The 21,495-nt window shown below is 46.3% G+C and overlaps 1 protein-coding gene across 1 annotated transcript; it reads right to left on the bottom strand.

Annotated features, from left to right (window-relative positions):
• Window positions 1–1,606: 1,606 nt before the first annotated feature.
• On the bottom strand, window positions 1,607–17,350 carry DMRT3 (doublesex and mab-3 related transcription factor 3). The gene is made up of 2 exons (XM_066365681.1): window positions 16,581–17,350; window positions 1,607–3,314 (listed from the first exon to the last, which is right to left on the bottom strand). The coding sequence occupies exons 1-2, from the start codon at window positions 17,029–17,031 to the stop codon at window positions 2,350–2,352; spliced, it is 1,416 nt and encodes a 471-aa protein (XP_066221778.1). The 5' UTR covers window positions 17,032–17,350; the 3' UTR covers window positions 1,607–2,349.
• Between the last annotated feature and the right edge of the window lie 4,145 nt (window positions 17,351–21,495).

Genomic DNA, 21,495 nt, shown 5'->3' with positions numbered 1-21,495 from the left:
GGGACCCAAATGAGGGTGGGAGGTGGCTCCTGTCCTCCAGTTGAGGGGGTGTCTCAGGCCAAAAGGATTTGCTTTTCTCCCTTCCAGAGGAAAGAACCATCAGGACCTTTCCTTGTGCCTGGAGCTCTCTCTCCACATCTCCATCATGTAGACGCTTTTACTGATTTGCTTATTTACTTTCCTTTCTACATTCAGAGGTGTGTCTGACCTAAGCAGTCATCTTTCCTTCCATGTACTCTGAAGAATGGAAACAGTATGAGAAGTGGTTGGTGTGGACACTACTGAATATCACTGTTTGAAAACCCACTTTAAAAAATATTTGAGCAAGAAGTCTGCATTATGCAGCACCCCCAAAATGATTTTTAAATTAAGGGGAATAAAAGCTCTGGTTTTCAATGCTTTGTAGTAATCATCTTCTCCAAGAGACAATAAGGGACTTTATTTCTACATCTTGAATGCAACGCTACTGAACTTAACTAACAGGAGTAATAGTTCTCATATAATGAGTGTTTTCTCTGCCAGGTGCCATGTTAAGCACTTTACTTACTTCCCACGCTATAGACTGTCTCATTTTCTCTTTGTTTTTAAAGGGATTCTCCATTATCATCCCTGTTTATCTTGGATTCATGGGCCGGTAACTTGGACAATAACATACAAGGCGCATTCTCTTACACACCGTAGGCACACAATAAGTATCTGCTGAAGAAATAAATGAATGGGTAGAGGGATTGAATTAACTCTATTGTTGAACAATATATTCTCTGTCTTTCTGATTGTAGCCCTACAACTTTGTACTTCATGTTTCTCAAGGAGTGCTCAGTTAACTCAGTGGTGCTCAACCTTTTTTGGGCCACGGACCAGTTTAATGTCAGAAAATACTTTAAATGTATCATGTGACCGAGACAAGGATCAAGAGTGAGTCTTAGACGGATGTAACAGAGGGAATCTGGTCACTTAAAGAAAATAAAACATCGGCCCTGGCCGGTTGGCTCAGCGGTAGAGCGTCGGCCTAGCGTGTGGAGGACCCAGGTTCGATTCCCGGCCAGGGCACACAAGAGAAGCGCCCATTTGCTTCTCCACCCCTCCGCCGCGCTTTCCTCTCTGTCTCTCTCTTCCCCTCCCGCAGCCAAGGCTCCATTGGAGCAAAGATGGCCCAGGCGCTGGGGATGGCTCCTTGGCCTCTGCCTCAGGTGCTAGAATGGCTCTGGTCGCAATATGGCGACGCCCAGGATGGGCAGAGCATTGCTCCCTGGTGGGCAGAGCGTCGCCCCTGGTGGGCGTGCCGGGTGGATCCCGGTCGGGCGCATGCGGGAGTCTGTCTGACTGTCTCTCCCCGTTTCCAGCTTCAGAAAAATGAAAAAAATAAATAAAATAAAAATAAAAAAATAAAACATCGTTCAGACTTAAATATAAATAAAACGAAAATAATGTAAGTTATTTACTCTTTCTCTGTGGACCGGTATGAATGGCCCACGGACCGGTACCGGTCCACGGCCCGGGGGTTGGGGACCACTGAGTTAACTGACACCTTGATTTGGGATCCATGCACTATTAAGTAGCTTTTATGATACATCAAGTATCCATTTTTAGAGATCCTTCTTCCACACGTAGAAATGACATAAACCAAAATCATCTCCATAGTTTATTTCTTCTAGAGTCCTTAGCATGCTACATTAACCTGACAAAGCTTAATCTTTTGTTCATTTCACAATACATTTCATGCAGTTCACAGCTGTGATTGGTTTTACATTGACATTACACATGTTTCGATTCAGCCATGTGAAAAGAATGGAGTTTGTCTCTGAAAACTGTCCAAGCTTAAATAAGCATGTGAGCAGTTCACGTTATTCTTAAGTGCAGTCTCTCTTTAAAATGCAAGAAGGATTTTTAGTGTAAGAATATAATGTCCCTGTTTGGAGTCCATTTGCAATTGAACCACTTCCTTTAGGTTTCACATATCCTGAGGAATCCTCTTTTACAAAATTGCATTCAAGTATACTCTTTTATTGAACATTCCAGGTTGAGTTCAGGAGCAAAGCTGACTTTCAGCTTTACATCCCCAAATAAATCTTCTGTGGACCCAGCTTTCCCAAGTCATAGCATTAGACTCTCACAATAAGCATTCAGCACTAAAGCCACAGAGCAGAGAGCTATTTGGCATTTTCCAGTGAAGTGCAAGAAATTAAATAAGTTACGTTTTTATTGCTAAGTATAGAATCGAGCACAATCACTTTCTCAAACAGAAGGAAAATGTATCTATATACAGGATGTGGTCTCTCCTCAGCCCCTCCCTCCCATGGTTCCAATGCACAGAACGTGTCACCTGGTCACCTCTCGTCGGGTACCACTTTAAGATGATGTGTTGAGTATTCTAGAGTCTGAGGAGTCGGACCTCTCATCATAGTCCTCCTCGGTGTAAATGGACTGCTTTGAAACAATGGGGCACCCATCGTCAGGGATGGAGATCCGAGGATCCTCAGGGGCCCGAGTGGGGAGGACAGGCGAGCTTCTGAAGATGCTGGAAGAGTTACTGGGGAAAGGGCTGACGTACTGGGACCTCAGCTGGTACTGCTGCTGCAGGGTCATGGTGTTCCACAGGGTGACATCATTGGGCAAAAAGGGGCTTGACTGGTTTCTCGCCAAAGTATTCCTCAGCATGAGAGGGTACCGGGGCGGCTGGGGGAACGGGTGCTGCAGGGGCACGGCTAGAGGGTTGGGGACAACGTTACTCGAGTCAGCAGAAAACCTCAACGTGTCCGGGACTCTGAAGGCTGATCCCACGGACCACTTGGAGGAGGAGATGGGATAGGAGCTCAAAGTGTGCTCGAAGATGTGCCCGTTGGAGGGCAGCACCAGACTGTCGGGCTCGGCGGCAGTCCGGTCGGCGGCGGAGCCCGAGGACCGGCTGGAGAGCAGGACCTCCACCGCGCTCACCAGGTCCCCCCCACAGCCCTTCAGGATCAGCTCGAGCACCGTGGGCTTCTGGTTGGGGAATATTTTTTTTAACACTTCCAGAGGGGGTCTGTTGGCTTTCAAGCTGAAGGGCAGAGAAACGGTCCCCGAAGGGCCCTCGATCAGGAGGTGATTCTGTTCCCCATGGTACTTGGGGCTGTCAGGGCGGCTCTCTGAAGTTCCGCCATTTTTCTGGACAGCATACCCACCTTCATCCACTGACACTATCTCGGGGCTCTCAGGGGTGAAGCAGCCCTTACTTTTTGCAACATCTGGGGAGCTCCGCTGGTCGGTGTCCTTGTCACTAAAGGTCTCGGTGTTGTCTGCCATGCTGCTGTCCCCAAGTCGCTCTTCAGTCAAATCTGAAAAGCAGAAAACAGCTGCATTAATCCTCTCCTGGTGTGCATAAAGAGGAATAGATGTGCTCAGGAGACAGTGGCCCAGGGGAATGTGTCCCGGTGGGTGATAACATACCTCAAGCCAAAAAAATGAAGGAAGAGAGAGAGGAAGAAGAAGGGAAGGGGAAGGGGAAGGAGGAGAGGGAAGGGAAGGAAGGGAAAGGAAGGGAAGGGAAGGGAAAGGAAAGGGAAAGGGAAGGAAGAAAAAGAAAGAAATTCAAACTATGACATTGGCAAATGCAAAATAATAATAATAATAATAATAATAATAATAATAATAATAAAAGCCCTGGCTGGGTAACTCAGTTGGTTAGAGCATCGTCCTGTCCCGATATGCAAAGTGCTGGTTTGACCCCTGGTCAGGGTACATGTAGAAGCAGATTGATGTTTCTCTCTCTCTCTCTCTCTCTCTCTCTCTCTCTCAAGTCAATAAATAAAATTTTAAAAACCCTAAATATCTTAATATAAAGATCTAGAAAACAGTGATTTCTCAGAATGTTGTGTTCAGGGAAGCCTGCCTTAAACATGAAGAGCAACATGATACCTAGACCCATAGAAGAAGTGGCTGTCTTAGCAGTACAGTCTAAACAGGGACCTCTTTAGAGGGGGATAAACACAGCCCAGGGAATAAAAGGAAAATGAGTTCAGGCGTTTCTTGTGGCTCCTTTTCTGAAAATGAGGTGGCCGATATAATCTAAGGACATCATCGGCTAGTGCATAACCTGTATACCTCAGGCAATTTTAATATTTTAAATCTGTTTTCCCATACGTGGATTTCTTATTAAGTACATCTTACAAACTAGGCATCACTACTATGTTTCATCAGGATACCACACACATACAATAACTAGTTGATAGAACTGCCAGAGTGAAATGAAAAGCAGTCTCTATACACCAAAATCTTTCTTTAAAAGCCCCTTGAAGGACTGGCAGACATGGCTGTCTATCACTTGCATTAGAAGGCAAGCAAAACCAGCCGTGCATTCTGGATGACAGGGTGGGTTGCAAGAGATAAAGAAGAAAATAACTTCCTCTTGAGAGGGTTTGTGAAACTGCAAGGAGCATGGCCCATCAATGAGACAATACATCCTTAACTCCAGGACCCGGGGTGCAAGTTTTCATGAACTGTTTTATTAGTAAAGTTCATGGAAAGGACTTAGAGAAACCTTCTTGAATTATTTTAAAAGAAGAGAGGGAAAGAGCTCCCTAAATAAAGCAGAGATTCGCTGTAAAGTAAACCAGTTGCACATTTAACATTTTGACCTAAGACATTACTGCTGGACAGGCTAGTTTTACACAGTGCTAACCAGGCAGAAAAGAGTAGGTAAGACTGGCTTATTTGCAGAAGGAAATTCTAACAGATCTTTATAATAAAGGAACATATTCTTTATTAATAAGCTATACGCAAGTGGATCTTTATCCTTATCAAACCTGGCTGTGTCTACTCAAAGCCAATGTAACTGATCTAAAAATGAAAATTATTAATGATCCACTTGTCGAGTTGTAAACAATTGGTTTACCTGTGTTTTCTACTTCCCTGCCTGAATAGCCTCATTGTCGCCTTCTCTGTGGGCACACCTGATGTGTAGAGAGCCAGCTGGTAAAATTTCATCAAAGCAACTTCTAAAATCCATCTCCTCCCATTTGTTGTTGTTTATTTGAAAGCCTTAAACAAAGGCACATTTATATACATTCTTCTGATACAGGCTATGTCTTGAATATAACTGAAAAACAAAACTTTGGTTCTTCCCAAAGTAATAAATATGTGTCAAGCATAAATAATTTTTAGAAGTCTTATATTAGGTCAGTGCAACGTTCAATCATAAATCTGATATGAAATAATATTTACCCCAAATTTGCATTTTAAAAGTAAACTGCTTTATTTTCCAATGTAAGATTTCTATATGGGATTCATTTGCAGCCCACACATACTAAGCCATCTCTGCTTCCTATAACAACTCTTGGGATGTGCAAAAAAACCTGTCTTTGAAAGAGAAATTTGACATATTCTCTCCTGCAGCCTCCTAGGACTAGAGACCCAGCTTTCACCTCCCGAGTGAAGGTGGTACTTGTACTTCATCCAGAAGAGAAAACAGCACCCAAAAAAAGCTTATATAAATTCACATTCTAGTCAGCTATTTCAGTGATTTTTCACCCTTTATCACCTAGTGGCACACATGAACTAATTACTAAAAATCTGTGGCACACCAAAAAGAATATTTTTTGCAATCTAACAAAAAAAAATAGGTTCAATGTTGATTCATTCACACCAGAGAGTTGTTGTGGTGTTGCGTGCTGTCATTTTTTTAAAATCTGACAATCTAAGGGAAAAGAAGTCAGTGCCCCTGACTAGTCAGGTATTGGACGTTTTAAAAATTCTTACAGCACGGCAGCGTGTCTCTTGTGGCCCACTGGTTGAAAAATGGCTGAGCTGGACCTAAGTCTTCCCGACTCATGACCCCATGCATGCCTCTTGGCTGTTACTCTATTAGACACATGAAAATGAGTGGACAGTGACAGTATGTTAACTCAGCACTGAACTGAACGCACAAATGGATGTTGGACCCTGCTCAATGGAGTTTGGAAGAACAAGTTAAATACTCTCCCTGAACAAATGTGGACATAAAATAATGTTTTAAATACAATGCTCACAAAAACTAGGGGATCAGGGGACCTGCAGATACTCTAGTCCTTTCAGCCTTTTGTACAGTGCCTTTTCACCAATGAAATAATAGTCTGTTTTGCATCTCATTTGCATAATCAACTTTCTTTGACTTGTCATTTGCTTTTCTTATGTTCTTGTTTAATTTAAAAAATCAAATGCTTCCTTTTTTATCGCTTCCTATTCATTTTGAAATACCCCCTAATGTTTGTGAGCAGCGTATTATGTACCTCTAAACAACTGTCTTGTTTCTTTAACTTTAGCTTTCATCATCTGAGTAGCAAGTGTTTGTATTCCTATAATACACAAGGTACTGAAGACACAGAGCAGATGGTAGAAGATGCCAGGATGTGTGAGACTTGTCCCGAACTTGTGGAACTTACTATGAAGTTGGGTAGGTAAGGTGCATGTGCAGGAGGCAAAGCAAACACACCCAGGCAGACTTGCTAAACATCAAATATAACACACATGTACATAAATGTTCACAACAGCAACATCAACAATAGCCAAAACGTGTGTGTAACCCACATTGTCATAGGTAGACAAATAGATAAATAAAATATGGTCCATATGTACAATGGAATATTATTCATCCTTAAAAAGGAATAAAATTCTGACACATGCTACAATATGGCTGAATCCTGAAAACATGCTAAATGAAATAAGCTGGTCTACAAAAGGACAAACATCCTACGATTCTACTTATATGAAGTGCCTAGACTAGGCATATTTACAGAGACAGAAAACAGAAAGATGGTGACCAGGGCTAGGGGAAAAAGGAAATAAGGTCTTTCTTAGTGTTTAATGGGTACAGATTGTTTGGGATGATGAAAAAGTTCTCGAAATGAAGAATGGTGACGGTTGCACAACACTGTGAAGGTACTAATGCCATTACATTATAACCCTAAAGCTGGTTAAAATATCAAATTTTGTTATGTATATTTTGGCACAATAAAAAAAATATGACATGGTATCACAGTGATACAGGGGCTGGTGAGATTTTTTTAAGTAAGAGAAACAACTGGTTCTTCTAGGAAATAAAGGATGTACAGTGGTACCTTTAGATACGAACAGACCAACATACAAATTTTTTTTAAGATATGAGTTGCGACTTGGTTCATATTTTTGTTCAAGATCTGAGCAAAATTTCAAGATACGAGTCATGACTGGGGAAGCTGCCGCTAGCTGGCGCATTGACGCACGGGTCCAGTACTGGCAGTTTGATATATGAGTTGACTGACTTAGGAGCTCAGTTACAGAACGAATTAAATATGTATCTCAGGGCACCACTGTATAAGTACAGTTAAAAAGCTCAAAGCTTAGCTATTTTAAAAAGAAATGTGTGAACCCAAAAACAGCTTCCTATTTTGAAAGGTACACTTGCCCTAGCCTCGATGAGTTTCAAACAGTGGCAACATTTGAGTAAAAGGTTCTGAGGTCTAGCCACCAAATTCACTCTTCCACAGAACACTTCAGGCTCCAGGGAAAAAAAAAGTGATTCAAAGAGGAGTTTAGCCAAACAGGAACTAGGAAATGATATTCTGGCTAATCTGACATAACTACCATTATGAAAATGTGGTATTTTTTTTTTCAAGATGGCAAACAATACACTCTCCCATTCAACTGGATATGGGAGGACAGGAGTCTCAGTCTATGACAATATAAAATTCCACTCTTGTACCTATTTTCCTGTTCTGCAGAACAGGCCACAGTGGAATCTTGTACAGGTGCCACCTTGTTCACCAATTGTAAACCCCCCTCCTCCAGACTCCAAAAGCCTGTTTCTTATTTTCTCATGCTACCTTATGTGCCTGCTACTGTGCCATACCCAGTGCAGCGTGCACTTAGGTTAGTTCTCAAGGAGTGGTGATGGATTGTGCTGATTCATCCACTCTCCCTCGGGTTTCTAGGCTAATCAACTCGCCAACTGGGAGTTCAGACCATGGCAAAAAAAAAAAAAGTGAGAAAAGCTAGCAAGATGTCACAGGAATCAAGTCTACAAACTCACATTCCAAGCAACAGCGTTCAGCACTGTTGATACTGTGTCAAAGGGAAGACGTTGAAAGAAGCAGCGATGGGACACACCTACGGCGTTCATACTCCTGAGCAGCCCAGAAAGGCCTGCTATGGGGTGACAGGTGGGCAGAGTCCCAGCCAACAGCCAGTGCTGTTGGGGTTTCAACACTGGGCACGGAAAAGCAAGGCTCTCGCGTCCCACCAAAAATAACTCCTCTCCCAACAATCGTTTCTGAAAGCAGACTATGCAGTCCCTGTAATTTTGTGGCACTGTGGTATCAAGTATTGTTTGTTTTGTTGTACCGAAAGTAGGTGTATTATAAATTATTCTATTATAAACAGACTTTCATAAGTAATTATAGAGGGTGTGTTGTGAGCCCAGTGATAAAGGGTAATTTAATAACAGGTATTTCTTTACATCGCTAGGTTTTCTTCCTAAGTGAACCTTATAAATTGTTCATATTGGTTTAAAACACAAAGGCCCTTCTTGATATAGAAATGTGAAACTGCCAACTAACAAAATGAAAAGGAAACTACTCCCTAAATGCTTTACCCTTCCTCCTTCTTGAAACTGACACCCTAATTCCTAGAACACAAAGAGTAAGAGTATATTTCAAATGATAATATTTTTGTCCCTAGTATACTGGTATAGAAAGCCAAAACTACTAGACAGAAAGTAAAAAGAAATCAATTTCCTCTGGCATTACAAACCACCTATTGAAAGTGATAAAATCTGTTGTTTCTAATGTTTAAACATCTAGGTATTCTAAAAATCCTACTAAATGTTCACTCTTCAATTTCCTATTTTTCATGATATACAAAAACAACCACTCCTAAAATAAACTTTTCACTAGGGTAAATGATTTTAAAAGATGATCTTCAATTAAAAAGGAAAATTTTAGCCTGACCTGTGGTGGCGCAGTGGATAAAGCGTCAACCTGGAAACACTGAGGTTGCTGGTTCAAAACCCTGGGCTTGCCTGGTCAAGGTACATATAGGAGTTGATGCTTTCTGCTCCTCCCCCTTTCTCTCTCTCTCTCTCTCTCTCTCCTTCTCTATAATGAATAAATAAAATCTTTAAAAAAAATTAAAAAAGGAAAATTTTAAATGGATAATAATGAGATACATAATATATAGTATATATACATGCCATAAGATAGCTACAAGAATTTAAGGAAAGTGAACACTCACATAAACATGACTTCTGATCTAAAATTGCAGTACCAAAATCTAACTTTCTTTAGCTCTTTTCATATGAAAATGCAGTAAAGTTTTTAAAAAAAGTTCTAGGTATTCATTTAAAATACTTTGAGAAAGCCTACCACATACGTGAAACATTCTGCTCAAGACACATAAATATGAAAAATCTTTCTGACCTAAATGTGGTAGGTTTGATCCACTTTACCCAATAATACCTACAAAAACAAAATACATATTACATCCAGAATGAAAGCACACACTGGCATAAAGAGAAAAATGTTTCCAAGCGCAAGTCACTGGACCTTTACTTTTTCTTTTGAAATCAGTTAGGAAATTTGAAACATGGATTGTCATGTCCTCATCTGTTCACTTGAGCACTGGGGAACACATCTCCGAATAACTCCAATGGGTCATTTTCAAAGCACACGCATCTCATAGCAATGGCAGGGAAGGAGCCCTGGGCAGGGTCAAGACTGGCTTCCAGAAGAGCAAACTGCGTAGTCAGAATTCTAGCAGAGATGGGTTTTAACAATTTCTGTTATCTTTATCTCACACTACAAACACAGAATCATTAAAAAAACAAAAAGCTGAATGGCTGACAACCTAAAGTACAGCAGGAAATGAAGGTTGGTTTAAAATCTTTTCTTTTCTTTCTGAGAAAAGAAAACTTGCAAAACATAAAGCTATATAGTCACACTTTCCTTTAAAAAAAAAAAAACAACCATTAATAACACTGGGTTAACAATGTATGGTCCTATCAGATTGGTTTCCTAGGGACCAATATTTTTGAGGGACATATAAAGGGCTGGACTTAAGGAAATATGTTCTGCAACTGTGGACTACATACGTCCCACAAAAAATTTAGTGTTGACTTCTTTCTTGACTCAGAAAACACTTTTCAAGCAGCAGGAGGGAAATCACCTATAAACCTACAAGTGTATTAGGTACTTATAAAAATGCAACTGTCTACTCATTCACCCATCTATTTTAACAAACATCCTTGAATCCCTCACTGTGTGCCCAGGCACTGTACTAGGTAAGATTATACAAAGATAACCAAAGCATTGCTTCTTGGCCCCTGAAAGGCTTACAGTTCACTAACAAATCTTTTGCAAAATTTCCAACTTACCTGTGCAATTGATCCTATTTTTTTTTTTTTTTCATTTTTCTGAAGCTGGAAACAGGGAGAGACAGTCAGACAGACTCCCGCATGCGCCCGACCGGGATCCACCTGGCACGCCCACCATGGGGCGACGCTCTGCCCACCAGGGGGCGATGCTCTGCCCATCCTGGGCATCGCCATGTTGCGACCAGAGCCACTCTAGCGCCTGAGGCAGAGGCCACAGAGCCATCCCCAGCGCCCGGGCTATCTTTGCTCCAATGGAGCCTTGGCTGCGGGAGGGGAAGAGAGAGACAGAGAGGAAAGCGCGGCGGAGGGGTGGAGAAGCAAATGGGCGCTTCTCCTATGTGCCCTGGCCGGGAATCAAACCCGGGTCCTCTGCACACTAGGCCGACGCTCTACCGCTGAGCCAACCGGCCAGGGCATTGATCCTATTTTACACTGAAACACAGCAAGTAACTCAAAGGCCAGCAGCTGGGCAGACTATGGCGTATTCATTGGAGGGAATATTGTAAATATTTGCATATAAAGACTGTGGGTGCAACAGATATTCATACTAAATTAAATAAAGTAATAATCAGTGGGGAAAAAACCTGAACACTGATCCCAGCTTTGCAAAATTTACGTTTGCCTAGTCATTGGAATCAAAAGAGATTAGAGATATGATAAAGAACTGATGTTCTGAAATTTAAATTTTCCATAATACTGTCATTCAGTAGTTGATTGGGCTTATTTTTATAGCTGTTTAATTATACAATGAAATGGAAAAAAAAATCCAGAGTTATGTTTTAGTCTCCTCTTAGTGCTCACATAAGGAAATGATTCACTAAAGCCATGTGGGACTCTTGCAGAATGACACGCAGGCCTCAACACTGGCCATGGGCACCCATGCATACCCCAGCTCAAGGTCCACTATGCCATCACAGTCACAGCAAAGTAGACATGGGGGTACAGGGACCGGAGCGAATGGGAAGCCACAACAGGTTAAAAAGCCAAAGAAAGTAGGGAAGCAGAAAAGAGGAGAGGAGAGCAAGAAAGGGTAAGGGAAGGTAGGCAGGCAGGCAAATAGATTTTTACAGGGCTCTGTTCTCCTCCCTGTCAGGAAGAAGTGCAACATTTCCAGACAGGGGCTCCAAGTCCTCCATGAACGTTGATTTATGAAGATTTACTCCCTTTCCCCTGTAAAGCTGTTAGCAGAAAGTGCTGACTGGCTGCAGCAAAGAATTTCTCATCGATGCTCTTTGATTGTATTTTGCAAACAAAATGCCTGTTGCTTGGTAACATTTCACTTGAGCCTGACCTTCCACGAAAGGTATTGCTATCAGATTCGATTTACACTGTCTTCCTGTGATTACTGTAATCTTTTAAACCCGGGAGTTCATCCATCAGGGAAAATAAAAGTTGGTTGTGTAAGCTGAGAGCACGACTATCCACCAGATTTATAGCCCAGAGGAGGGTGCTGGGTGGAGGGGGGCAGATTCTTTCCCAGATGGCCGAGGAACTGTGGTTTCTAGAGGTAGAAAACAACCTGTTTTTTTCTGCCAGCCCTGTCCTCAGATCACAAGATGGACCCCAGCGCCACTCAGATGTCTGCCCTGGGATAGCTTTAGCTCCAGAGAAACCAGAGAGAGAGAGAGAAGCTGGGAGACACGCACAAGAGTGACCCCTACTCAAGGGGCATCCTGGGGGATGATTAGAGCTGGGAGGGACCCCCTTGGCCTAGCGTTACCAGATAATTTTCAACTTCAGATATATAATGAAGAATTTTTAGTGTAAGTATGCCCCATGCAATATTTGGCCTCCTGATTTTTATTTGCTAAAGCCAGCAACCCAGGGACACACTGAAGGGATGGAGAAGATGGCCTGAGAGGCAGGAGCCAGAAACGCAGGAAAAGTGATGCTGTTCAGGCTCCGCCCCGCCTCCCCCAGCCCTTTCCCAAGTCTCCCAAAAAGCTCTCTGCAGCCGGAAGCAGGCTCTGGTCCCCGGAGCGATCTGTTCAACTGCAGTTTCCCTGAGGCCGCCTGCAAAGGGGCAGCCGTCAGGTGCAGCCACCACAGGCACCTTCCCAGGGATTGTCACGCCTCCCCCAGCAGCCCCTGGCGACCGCCTCGCTCCCACAGGCACACTACCCTACACTCCCGGCGCTGGGCTTCTCTCGGGCTGCGCCGGACAGGCAAACCGACGTTCCCCAGGGAAAGGCCAGAACTGTGAATACCCTCAGAACCAGCCCTGGGGTCCAGTTCAAAAGAGACCAGTAGTACAGCATCGCTTGCTCTTTTTCATTTGGGTGGTTTTTGCTTTTTTACAGTGCAACCCTGAGTCTGGCCCCTTGCCCCAAATCAAGCTGAGCCGCCTTAAAACCAGACCCGGTTTATAAGTTCATAGGCACACTTTATAAATGAAGTCTTTCCCACTTTTTCGTTTTCTTCTAGTCTCAGAGGGCTTCGCATCCCAGCCTGGACCCGTGATCCGGTAACACTCATTATATTTGCAGATATGTCTGTCTGTCTTTTTATTTTTAAGTTAAAATTAAAATTAAGGAAGTAGACTGGACAGGCCCCAATCAAGCTGGAGCTGCAAGGCCCAGAGCAAGCATAAAGATGCTATAAGGTACAGCGCAGGAGGTAAAATAAAGACAGTTTTCCAAAACTCCTAACTTCCCTAACTACAGATCTCTTACTCTCCCCTTTTCAGAAGTAAACAGAAAAGGAGATGGTACCTTCCTATTTAACCCGGCTTTCTTATTCCTAACCAAATATGATGTTTTTTATTCCTTTCTCCTTTAAGAACACTTCAAAGAACCTGTGTACAAATCTATTTTGATGACAGATACAGACCCAGGAAAACTCTTTAGCTACAGCTCTTTCTCCCCACAGCCAGAGGAGATTCGGGACACTCCCGAAGAGACAGCGAGGGTGGGAGAAGGGAGCTGCAATACTGAAATGTAACTTTAGCTCTCACCTTGGTCTTGACCCTTAACTTTCCTCAGCTCTTGAGCCCCAGTCCTGAAAGGCTGGCTTGACTGGTTGAAGCTGCTGACTCAGATATACTAAGAGCTGAAAGACGTCTCACTTCCCAGGATATTTTCATGGGGGATAGGACAGGGTTAGGAGGATGAAGGGGGAATTTAGAAGACGATTGAATCAACGGTATGTATGTAAAAAGCAGCTTAAATTAGAATGTTGGGCTCAATGAAAATCTAGTAATACCAGGTACAGATGATAATCAAGGACCAGGAAAAAGGTACAACCAAAAAGAAAAAAGAACGATTCAATTCGTAGGTAGAAATAGTAAAATTAAAATATGAGAATTCTCCTTAAAACCATCACCAGATGGAAAGGGACGTTCAATACAGTACTCCCTCAAATAAAATAGGCCCTAATCACTTAAAGAACCGTCTGAAGCAGAACCTGGAGAAGAGATTTCTTCCAGCTACAAACCTGAGCTTTGGTGTTAATGCAGCACTCCCTGAACAGCGTGATTTTTCTCCAGGGTGCCCAGCAAACAGATCTTTCTCCAGGGCGTGTGCTTTTCACCTGCATTTGTAGCCAACAACAACAACAAAAGTTTCCACAGCTAAGAACTAAAGAAGCCCTCTGTGAAAGGATTAACCATGTTTTAAACACAGAGATCACAGATCTCCATAATTTGCCAGCAGATATTTACAGATTCCTAACGGCACTGTATATGTGGACCTACCATTTGAATAGAGCTTCACTCTACAAGTCATGAACGACTTGTCCAGGAGTATATGATATACTTCTAAATATGCACGGTATGTTACTTATAAACAGATCATAGTAAGAACAACTGCAAAAGGTATAATACATACAGCAACCAGAAGTCTCATCCAGGCAATTTTCTCTAACTTAAACCCCAAATGGGCTTTCTTACAAAGCATTGCACAGAAATGATCCATTTGCATGCTTGCTTTCCTAACGGAAACGGCTATCTGTTCTTTTCCTGCCCCCCCCAATATCATAGAATTAAGGATTGGCATTTACATTTTTATGCAATTATGGGGTCAAACCGATTGCAAGAAAATAAAAGTTATATGAATGAATCTGCAAGATATATAGTATAACCAGCTAGAAAATGAACCATTTGGTCCCTGATGGCTCAGTTTCTCAAAGCCACCACTCTTACCCTCTCCTTATGGTAAATCCTATTCTACTTTGCAATCACTTGTTTTCAAATTGGAGAGCTCAGGCTATCCCTTAATACTTAGAATAAAAGAGAGAGCACCACATCTGGTTTGTCCAGTTGAAATCAGTCTCCCTCTTGCCGTTCTTCCTGCTCTCACTCTCCCCCTCCTGGGGCTATTTTTGGTTTTGCAACCCTTTAGAAACCAGGAACTCTTGATATTCTGAAAATATTTTGAAGGGCCCAGGATGTGAACAGAATCCCCTCACTAGGACCCCCAAAGCCCTATTACAGGGGTGCTGCTGGGCAGGTGGCCACTGCAAAGTGCTACCCACTGCTGACAGAGTCCTGCTCTGGTGCCAGGGGAAAGGGAGACGGGGAACTGGAAATGGAAAGGTTCAGAGGAGTTACAGGCGGGAATCCACTTCTAGAACTGAGACAAAACACCCCTAGTTGCCTGTTCTAATCTAAAGAAGAAAAGTGAAATACTGTCAACTTTCTCTTTCCCTTCTATTCCTCTGTGGCAAATAAATCTACAATATGAAGAGATCAGACTGAAAGAAGACAGACAACTGGAGTGGAAGACATTACTCAGAGAACTACTCACATCCTATCTTGGATTAAATATTCACAAAATCCACGTTCAGCAATTCTGTCCCTAAAATATCCAGTTCTGCTCCTCATGTAAGATGTTGTCAAACCTTCAGGCCTGGAAAAGCTCAGTGCAACTAAGCAACAGGGCAGCAGACTGCCTGCCAGGCTGCCTATCCACTAATCCCCAAACCAGTGAGTCTGTATTTACCCAGCTCCACAGCATCAACTGTTCCTGAAAGCCCCTCTCCAGAAGCCAGAAGCTTTTGCAGACTTCCTCAAGCCCCTTGAAGGTGTGTTTGTGGGGTGCCATATGGGAGTAGGCTCTACCATAGTCCCATCGAGGGGGTTCTGGGCCTTACAGGGCCTTCCCTTTTCTTCTTGGTATGCCAGCATACCACTTAACAGCCCTCCCTGAGAAGATGGGCTGTTATCCTTTGTATATTTACCACAGTGAAAGGGAAACATCAAACACATGTCAATTGAATTCCAAGAGCCTAAAATCAAGAGCACTTCTGCTGAGCAGGGCAAACCGGAGACCTGGAAAAGAGAAAGGAATGGAAGCAGGGGTTGGGAGATAACCCACCTCCATTGCTCAGGGCCGACTAGTTCTCTCTAATGCACAGCACAGAAGAGGAGGTGAGAGGAGAGGTAAGGGGAAGCCCGAGAGTCTTTGCTACAAATCTTAGAACACGAGGCCCAGGCCTGCCTAGAACCTGGGAGCGAGCTCACCAGACATGGCCTTCCCCATTGTAGGTCAAGTTTTGTCTGCATTTCTTTAAACTACAGAGACAGCTGAAATGGCCTGAGGTACCAACCCATTGAAGGACCTGAGCAGTTTTGCAAAAGCTCAGTCTGGACGCACCAGATTCTGAGTCCTCGCTATCAGGTTAGAAGCCTTTCTTGACCCTTTTTATTATTGTTTTTAAGTGAGGCTTCTTTCAACAAAGTGCAAGATGCTGGAAACCACAATGCGTTACAAGACAGGCTTCGGGTTCGCTCCAGTTCCCTCGGGGCCGAGAACGCCCAGCTCCGAGTTAGCCAAGACTTGGACCTTGGCTGAGTCCCTGCACCTAACCGTCCCAAGCTCTCTAAAAAGCTCGAAGCCAGAAAAAACCCTGCCGCACGGTGATGTGTATGCCTGCGTAGAATTTTAATTTTGACCTATCACGACCTCTTCAATTACCCGCTAAAACAGACACGTTTCCCTTTAACCTGGTGATGACACTCGGCGAGCCCGTAGCACAGTCCCCCGTCGTTTGGCTAGCCCGAGGCACCCTTCTCTCCGGCCTCTGAGATCCACCTGCCGGATCCAGACAGAAGGCCAGCTACTGTCCGGAGAATAAAAATCGACTTGGCAGAGTTCGAGGAGGGAGGACCAGCCAAGCCCCCTTCCCCAAACTTGCCTCCCCGCCTCCCAAGCAGAGCCGCAATGAGAACTCCGAAGTATTTCCTCCCGCGCGCCCCGCCCGGCTCCCGCCTCGCAGACGCTCTTACCTGACTTGCCGAGCGCCTGCAGCGTCCCGGGCTGGGGCTCGGCTGCCCAATGCAGCGCGGCAGCAGCAGCCAACTCGGCTGCGGGGCGCGGCGGCGGCTGAGACGGCTGCGAGGTCGGCGGCGGCTGCGGGGGGGCGGCGGCGGCGTCCCCAGACGACGGGGGTCCTGGCAGGGCGCGCAGCGAGTCGGGGATGAGGCTTTCGAGGCTCTCGTTGGCCTGCTGCCGGCGCAGTGCCACCTGCGCCGCCATGACCCGCTGCCGCTCGATAATGAGGATGCATTTCTCGCAGGTGCAGTCTTTGAAGCGGCAGTAGCGCTTGTGGCCCTTGAGCCAAGACAGAACGCCGTGGTTGCGGCAGCGCGCGCACTTCGGCGTGCGCTGCAGAGGCGCCCGCGGCGGCTGCGACACCGGGCCGCCCATGTACAGATAGGGGGAGCCGTAGCCGTTCATGCCCCGGGCTCCCGGAAGAGCTGGCGGGCTGGTGGCGGGAGCGGGCCAGGAGGAGCTGGACAGTGAGGGTGGGAGGCCAGCGCAGGGGCGGCCTCCGGGTGGCGCGGTCCTTGGTCCCTCAGCCCGGTGATTACGTGCGTTCCGGTAAGGCCGGAGGTGCGCAGCTGTCCTTACGGCTCCCGCGGCGCTCGCAGCCCCAGCCTCCCGCGGGTACACCGCCAATTCCACGCCGGTTGCTCTCCGCCACCAGCTGCTTTGGCCCGCACGTCCTTCCTCGCCGAGGCGCTTAGGCCGCTGCAAAGAGCCAGCGAGAGCTCTGATTAAGGACTGAGCCAGCTTGTCCGCAGCTCCCGCGCGAGCTGCCGAACCCCAGCACCTCCTCCATCGCCCTCCCCCCACTCCTCCTCCCTCCCACTATACCCTCACCCCCGGAATTCCGGTCTCCTTGTACTCCTCACTCCACTCCACGCTTTCCTCCTTCTTCGCGGCCCCGGAGTCCCTGCACATCACCTTTCTTGCCACCTGCAGCCAGGGCGTTCTCGCGGGGGCGCTCACAATCTTCTGCTCCAAGCTCTCTGCGCAGCCCCTACCGGGGCTGGAGGGACTGCGGCGCTCCGGGACGCTGCGTTTCACACTGGGCGGGAAGGGGGAGGACCAGCAGGGTGAGTGAGGGTGGGGGTGCCTGTAAGAGTGTGAAGTGGTCTCCTCCATTCATCCCCTACTTTTCCCTTCCAGTTTGATTTGGCGGCAGCGAGCCTGAGGCCACTTTACTCGGCTCTGCGAGAACCGGAGAAAACCACGGAATTGGTTCGGGAAATCTTGGCTCGCTCTTGATTTCCTTTTGCAACTTTTTTTTTTTTTAATCGTACTGCTGCAGAAGAAAATGAATGTTTCTGAAAACCTACTGGCCCAAGGATGATAACCCATTTTGCAGGCACAGTCCTCCCTCTCTGACGCCGAGTTTATTTCTCTACCCTTCTCCCATGTTTTAACAAACAATCTCAGTCCTGAAAGGCGAGAAGATTTGCTTAAGTGCTGGGTCTCAGTTTTAAGAATGGAAGAGGGATCCACGTTAAGGCCTCAAAAGTTACTTGATATGAACTCCCCTCTGCCCAACAGCCATTGAACTACCAAGTGGAGATCTCCCATCACTCAATTCAGAGCTCCACGACTCAATGATTTAGTCATGGATAAGGATGGCGCAGTTCCTCTCCCCCACCCCATTGTCTTTGTGTAGGGGTAGAGGGGGGGTGTCTTGTCCAAGATGACAATATAAAACTATTTGAAATGTTACTTGCGTGTTTCTAATCTAAGAGTACGGTTTGGCCTAATGCAGACTACCTCCGTAAACACAGGGACAACAAAACACCCCCTCCCTCAATAAAATAAAATACAGGTGGATACAGCGATGCAGGGCTCAATGCGAATTGAGGGAAATGGCAGTCCTGGCCGCTGTGGGCTAATCCAATTCGAGATGAGAGCGCAGGCGGGTCCACCGCAACGGTCAACCTTTCAGCCTGGCAGCGGCCCTTGTCCCCTAGGGAAGGCCACTTTTATCCGCCCTGGAAGCAAACAAGAAACCCAAATCTTTCCGTGTTTGCTGTGAAGTCAAGTAAAGTACCTCCTGGCGTTTCTAGCAGCCAACCCTCAGCGTAGAAGGGTGACTCCAGGAGGGGAGGAGGGTTAAAAAAGGGCCGCCAGTTGTGTATTTTTCCTAGTCCTTAGCTGCCCCCCAACCCGGTTCAGACGTGTCCTAGAGTCGGGGAACTGCTGAATGCTGACCTGGAGGTGGGGTGGGCAGGAAACCCCTGCACGAGAATGCTAACCCTGGAAGGCCTTCCCGCTAAGCCACGTGGGACACGGATCCCCCAGCCATTTCCCCAATCCTTCCTTCACCGCCTCAGTCTTCACTAGGAAAACAAGCCCTAAAGCACAACTGGAAAGAACTTCATAAGCTTTTGGGAATGGAAGTAGAGGTCACCCGAAGCCCGGTAGGCCAGAGGCCGGGAAGTGGGGATTTGGCAGCTAGTTGCTTCATGTGACATAGAGGGCCTAAGATGACACTGAAACTGGGAACATTAGTTCGTGCCTGCTGAACTCTCTGAGTCTCTTGGCTCCGCAAGGAAATCATGGGCTTTTTTCAAAGCTAAATTCTCCGGATTTTCTCCAAATGGTCAGCGAAACCAGGACTATAAAAACGTTGAGAGTATAAAGCATTTTTTAAAGGAAAGCAGCAGAGCTCTGCACCAGGTTCTGGGGGCCGGGTACATTCCCACTACCAAGGCGACCCCCTTTCCTCTCTGAGTCATCTAGCCACCCTGTTCCTTTGCCACTCAAACAGTCTGGCATTATTTGGTCCCAGGGCCCCGATTCACTCGGTGCACATCGGGGGCTGAAGTCTAAATACTCATTTGATATAGCATAATAATCCTTTTCTCATATTTGATGGGAATGCTTTCCATATCCCACTATTTGACAACATCTCCCTATAGGGACAGGTTTGTATTTACGTTGGTAAAATGGCCCCTGCCTCCAAGTCTATTGTAACCCAACACCTGACAACCTCTAGTCCCATTTCTGTTTGCAGAAAGGGTTTATTCAAGCACATAATGGGATCCCAGCAGAAAGCCTTTTAGAACAAGGGGCTATGGTAAACTTCACCACATGAACTCCGTTTCCAGGGCTATTAAGCTTTTAATTGGAAAATAGCAGAGGAAATTTCAAGGTGACTATAACGTGTTAGCAGTTAGTGCAGAGAAGAAAAGCCGAAGCCGGAATGAATGTGGAAAGCATATGGTCCGAATCACATTTAGGAGGAGCGGCCTACTTCTAAATCCCAGCAGCTTATACACTTACGGGGAAAAATCATCAAAGGCATTGGAAAGGGAGAGGGGTGGATTAGAAGTAAATGTAACCTCACTAGACTGGACCCACTCGCGTTCTGTTCTGGGTGGGGTGTGTTTTCAAATCACAGTTAACTGTGTAGAGTCATGACAGTTATTAACAGTGAAAGGCTAAAAGATGTGTGCATGTGCTTCTTTCTCTTGGTGTGCACACAATCTCACAATGTGAGTATACATCTAAAAGCTTGAGGAACGCAGGTGTCCTTGCTGAGAAACTGAGGATGTTCTGACTCCAAATCTGGGAGCTCTGCCAGCTGCTCCTCACCTCAAGAAACAATAAAGAAGACAGTTTTGTATTGTCCCCAATGTACAGTACATCAGGACATTTCTTTCTTTGCTGGATTCTTACGGAGGGAGAGATCAGGTTTTCTATTTTGTCGTTTTAATCAAGACCACGGTGACGCTGGAAGCCGAGGACATGCAGAAAGCCCTTTGAATACAGAAAAACAACAACAACAAAAAACGAGCCCTAGCTCTCCCCGAGTATGAACTCAGCTCTCACACTGCCCATGCCTCTAGGCATCGCTCTTCGGCCGGCCTTAAGCTGAAAGGGGGGGGGGGGGAGGGACAAATGTCTAGGGAGGCCTCGGTGGGGCGACCAGAAAACGATTTCTTGAGGTGACAATGATGCCCTTGTTCTCCCTCAATTAACTGGGGAGAGACTCTTGAGCACCCCCAAGACATTCCCGAAACCACCCTCTGGGGTGTGGGGCAGAAGCCGCTTGCGGCCCGGGGCGACTTAACTTTGCATTTAGCGGACCTGGGGACCGCGGCTGAGCAGAAACAAGGTCCTGCACGTTCATGTCTTCAAACCAGGGGCGGCTAGAGGATGTCAGGGGCCAAGGCCTTTAGGAGCAAACGGTAGGGGTGAGGAGGGGCGGCGCAAAATGGCTTGCAACGCCGCGGGCCCCCTGCAGCCGCAGCAGGTGCTACTGCTCGGTCCTTCCTATTCTCGAACTTTGGAAGCCAGTCGCGACTCCAACCTAGGAAGGAGAGCTCTCCCAAGTGCAGATTCCTCGGACGCAGCCCAGACCCCGGTCGCGCTCACCCCCACCTTTCCGGGTGGGGTGGAGTGGGGGGAGGTTCTCGCCCTTGCGTCGCTTCCTCGGAGCGGCCCACAGAGCAGCGACCTCAACTCCGCGCTTTAGAAAGAAGGGATCGGAAAAGCACTTCTTCGGAGCGCTCCCCAACGGGTCGGGGCCAGACCTCTTCCCGGGAGGCGCAGGCCCGGGCGTAGCCGCTCAGCTCGGTCCCCGCTCCGGCCTCCTTGCCCCGGAGAGCCCGCTGCCTCTGCTTGCCCGCCGCCCTGCGGATTCCCTCAGGCCTGGGAGTTCGAGGCAGCGGCCCCGAGCGTCGGCACTCGCTCTGGGCTCCTGGCCCGAGTCGGACACATCCCGCGGGCAGTAGGACGGCTAGGGTGGGCTGGGGTGTCCGTCACACCCCTGCATCATTGCACAAGAGGGTCGCAGTGAGCGGCCTGCAAACCCTGTCCGCCTTCTGTGTAAAGGATAAAAGAGAAAACACGTACCCAACAAGTAAAGTGAGCAGCATAGCTCTGCCT

The sequence above is a fragment of the Saccopteryx leptura genome, chromosome 2 (genome assembly GCF_036850995.1).
Source record: "Saccopteryx leptura isolate mSacLep1 chromosome 2, mSacLep1_pri_phased_curated, whole genome shotgun sequence".
Taxonomy (NCBI): domain Eukaryota; kingdom Metazoa; phylum Chordata; class Mammalia; order Chiroptera; family Emballonuridae; genus Saccopteryx; species Saccopteryx leptura.
This window is presented reverse-complemented; position numbering and strand designations above follow the sequence as displayed.

Excerpts from the sequence above, each read along its gene's own strand:
- DMRT3 (XM_066365681.1), bottom strand. The coding sequence starts at position 17,031 with ATGAACGGCTACGGCTCCCCCTATCTGTACATGGGCGGCCCGGTGTCG. Across the intron at positions 3,315-16,580 it reads GCAGGCGCTCGGCAAGTCAG|ATTTGACTGAAGAGCGACTT; the intron begins GTAAGAGCGTCT and ends TCTGCTTTTCAG.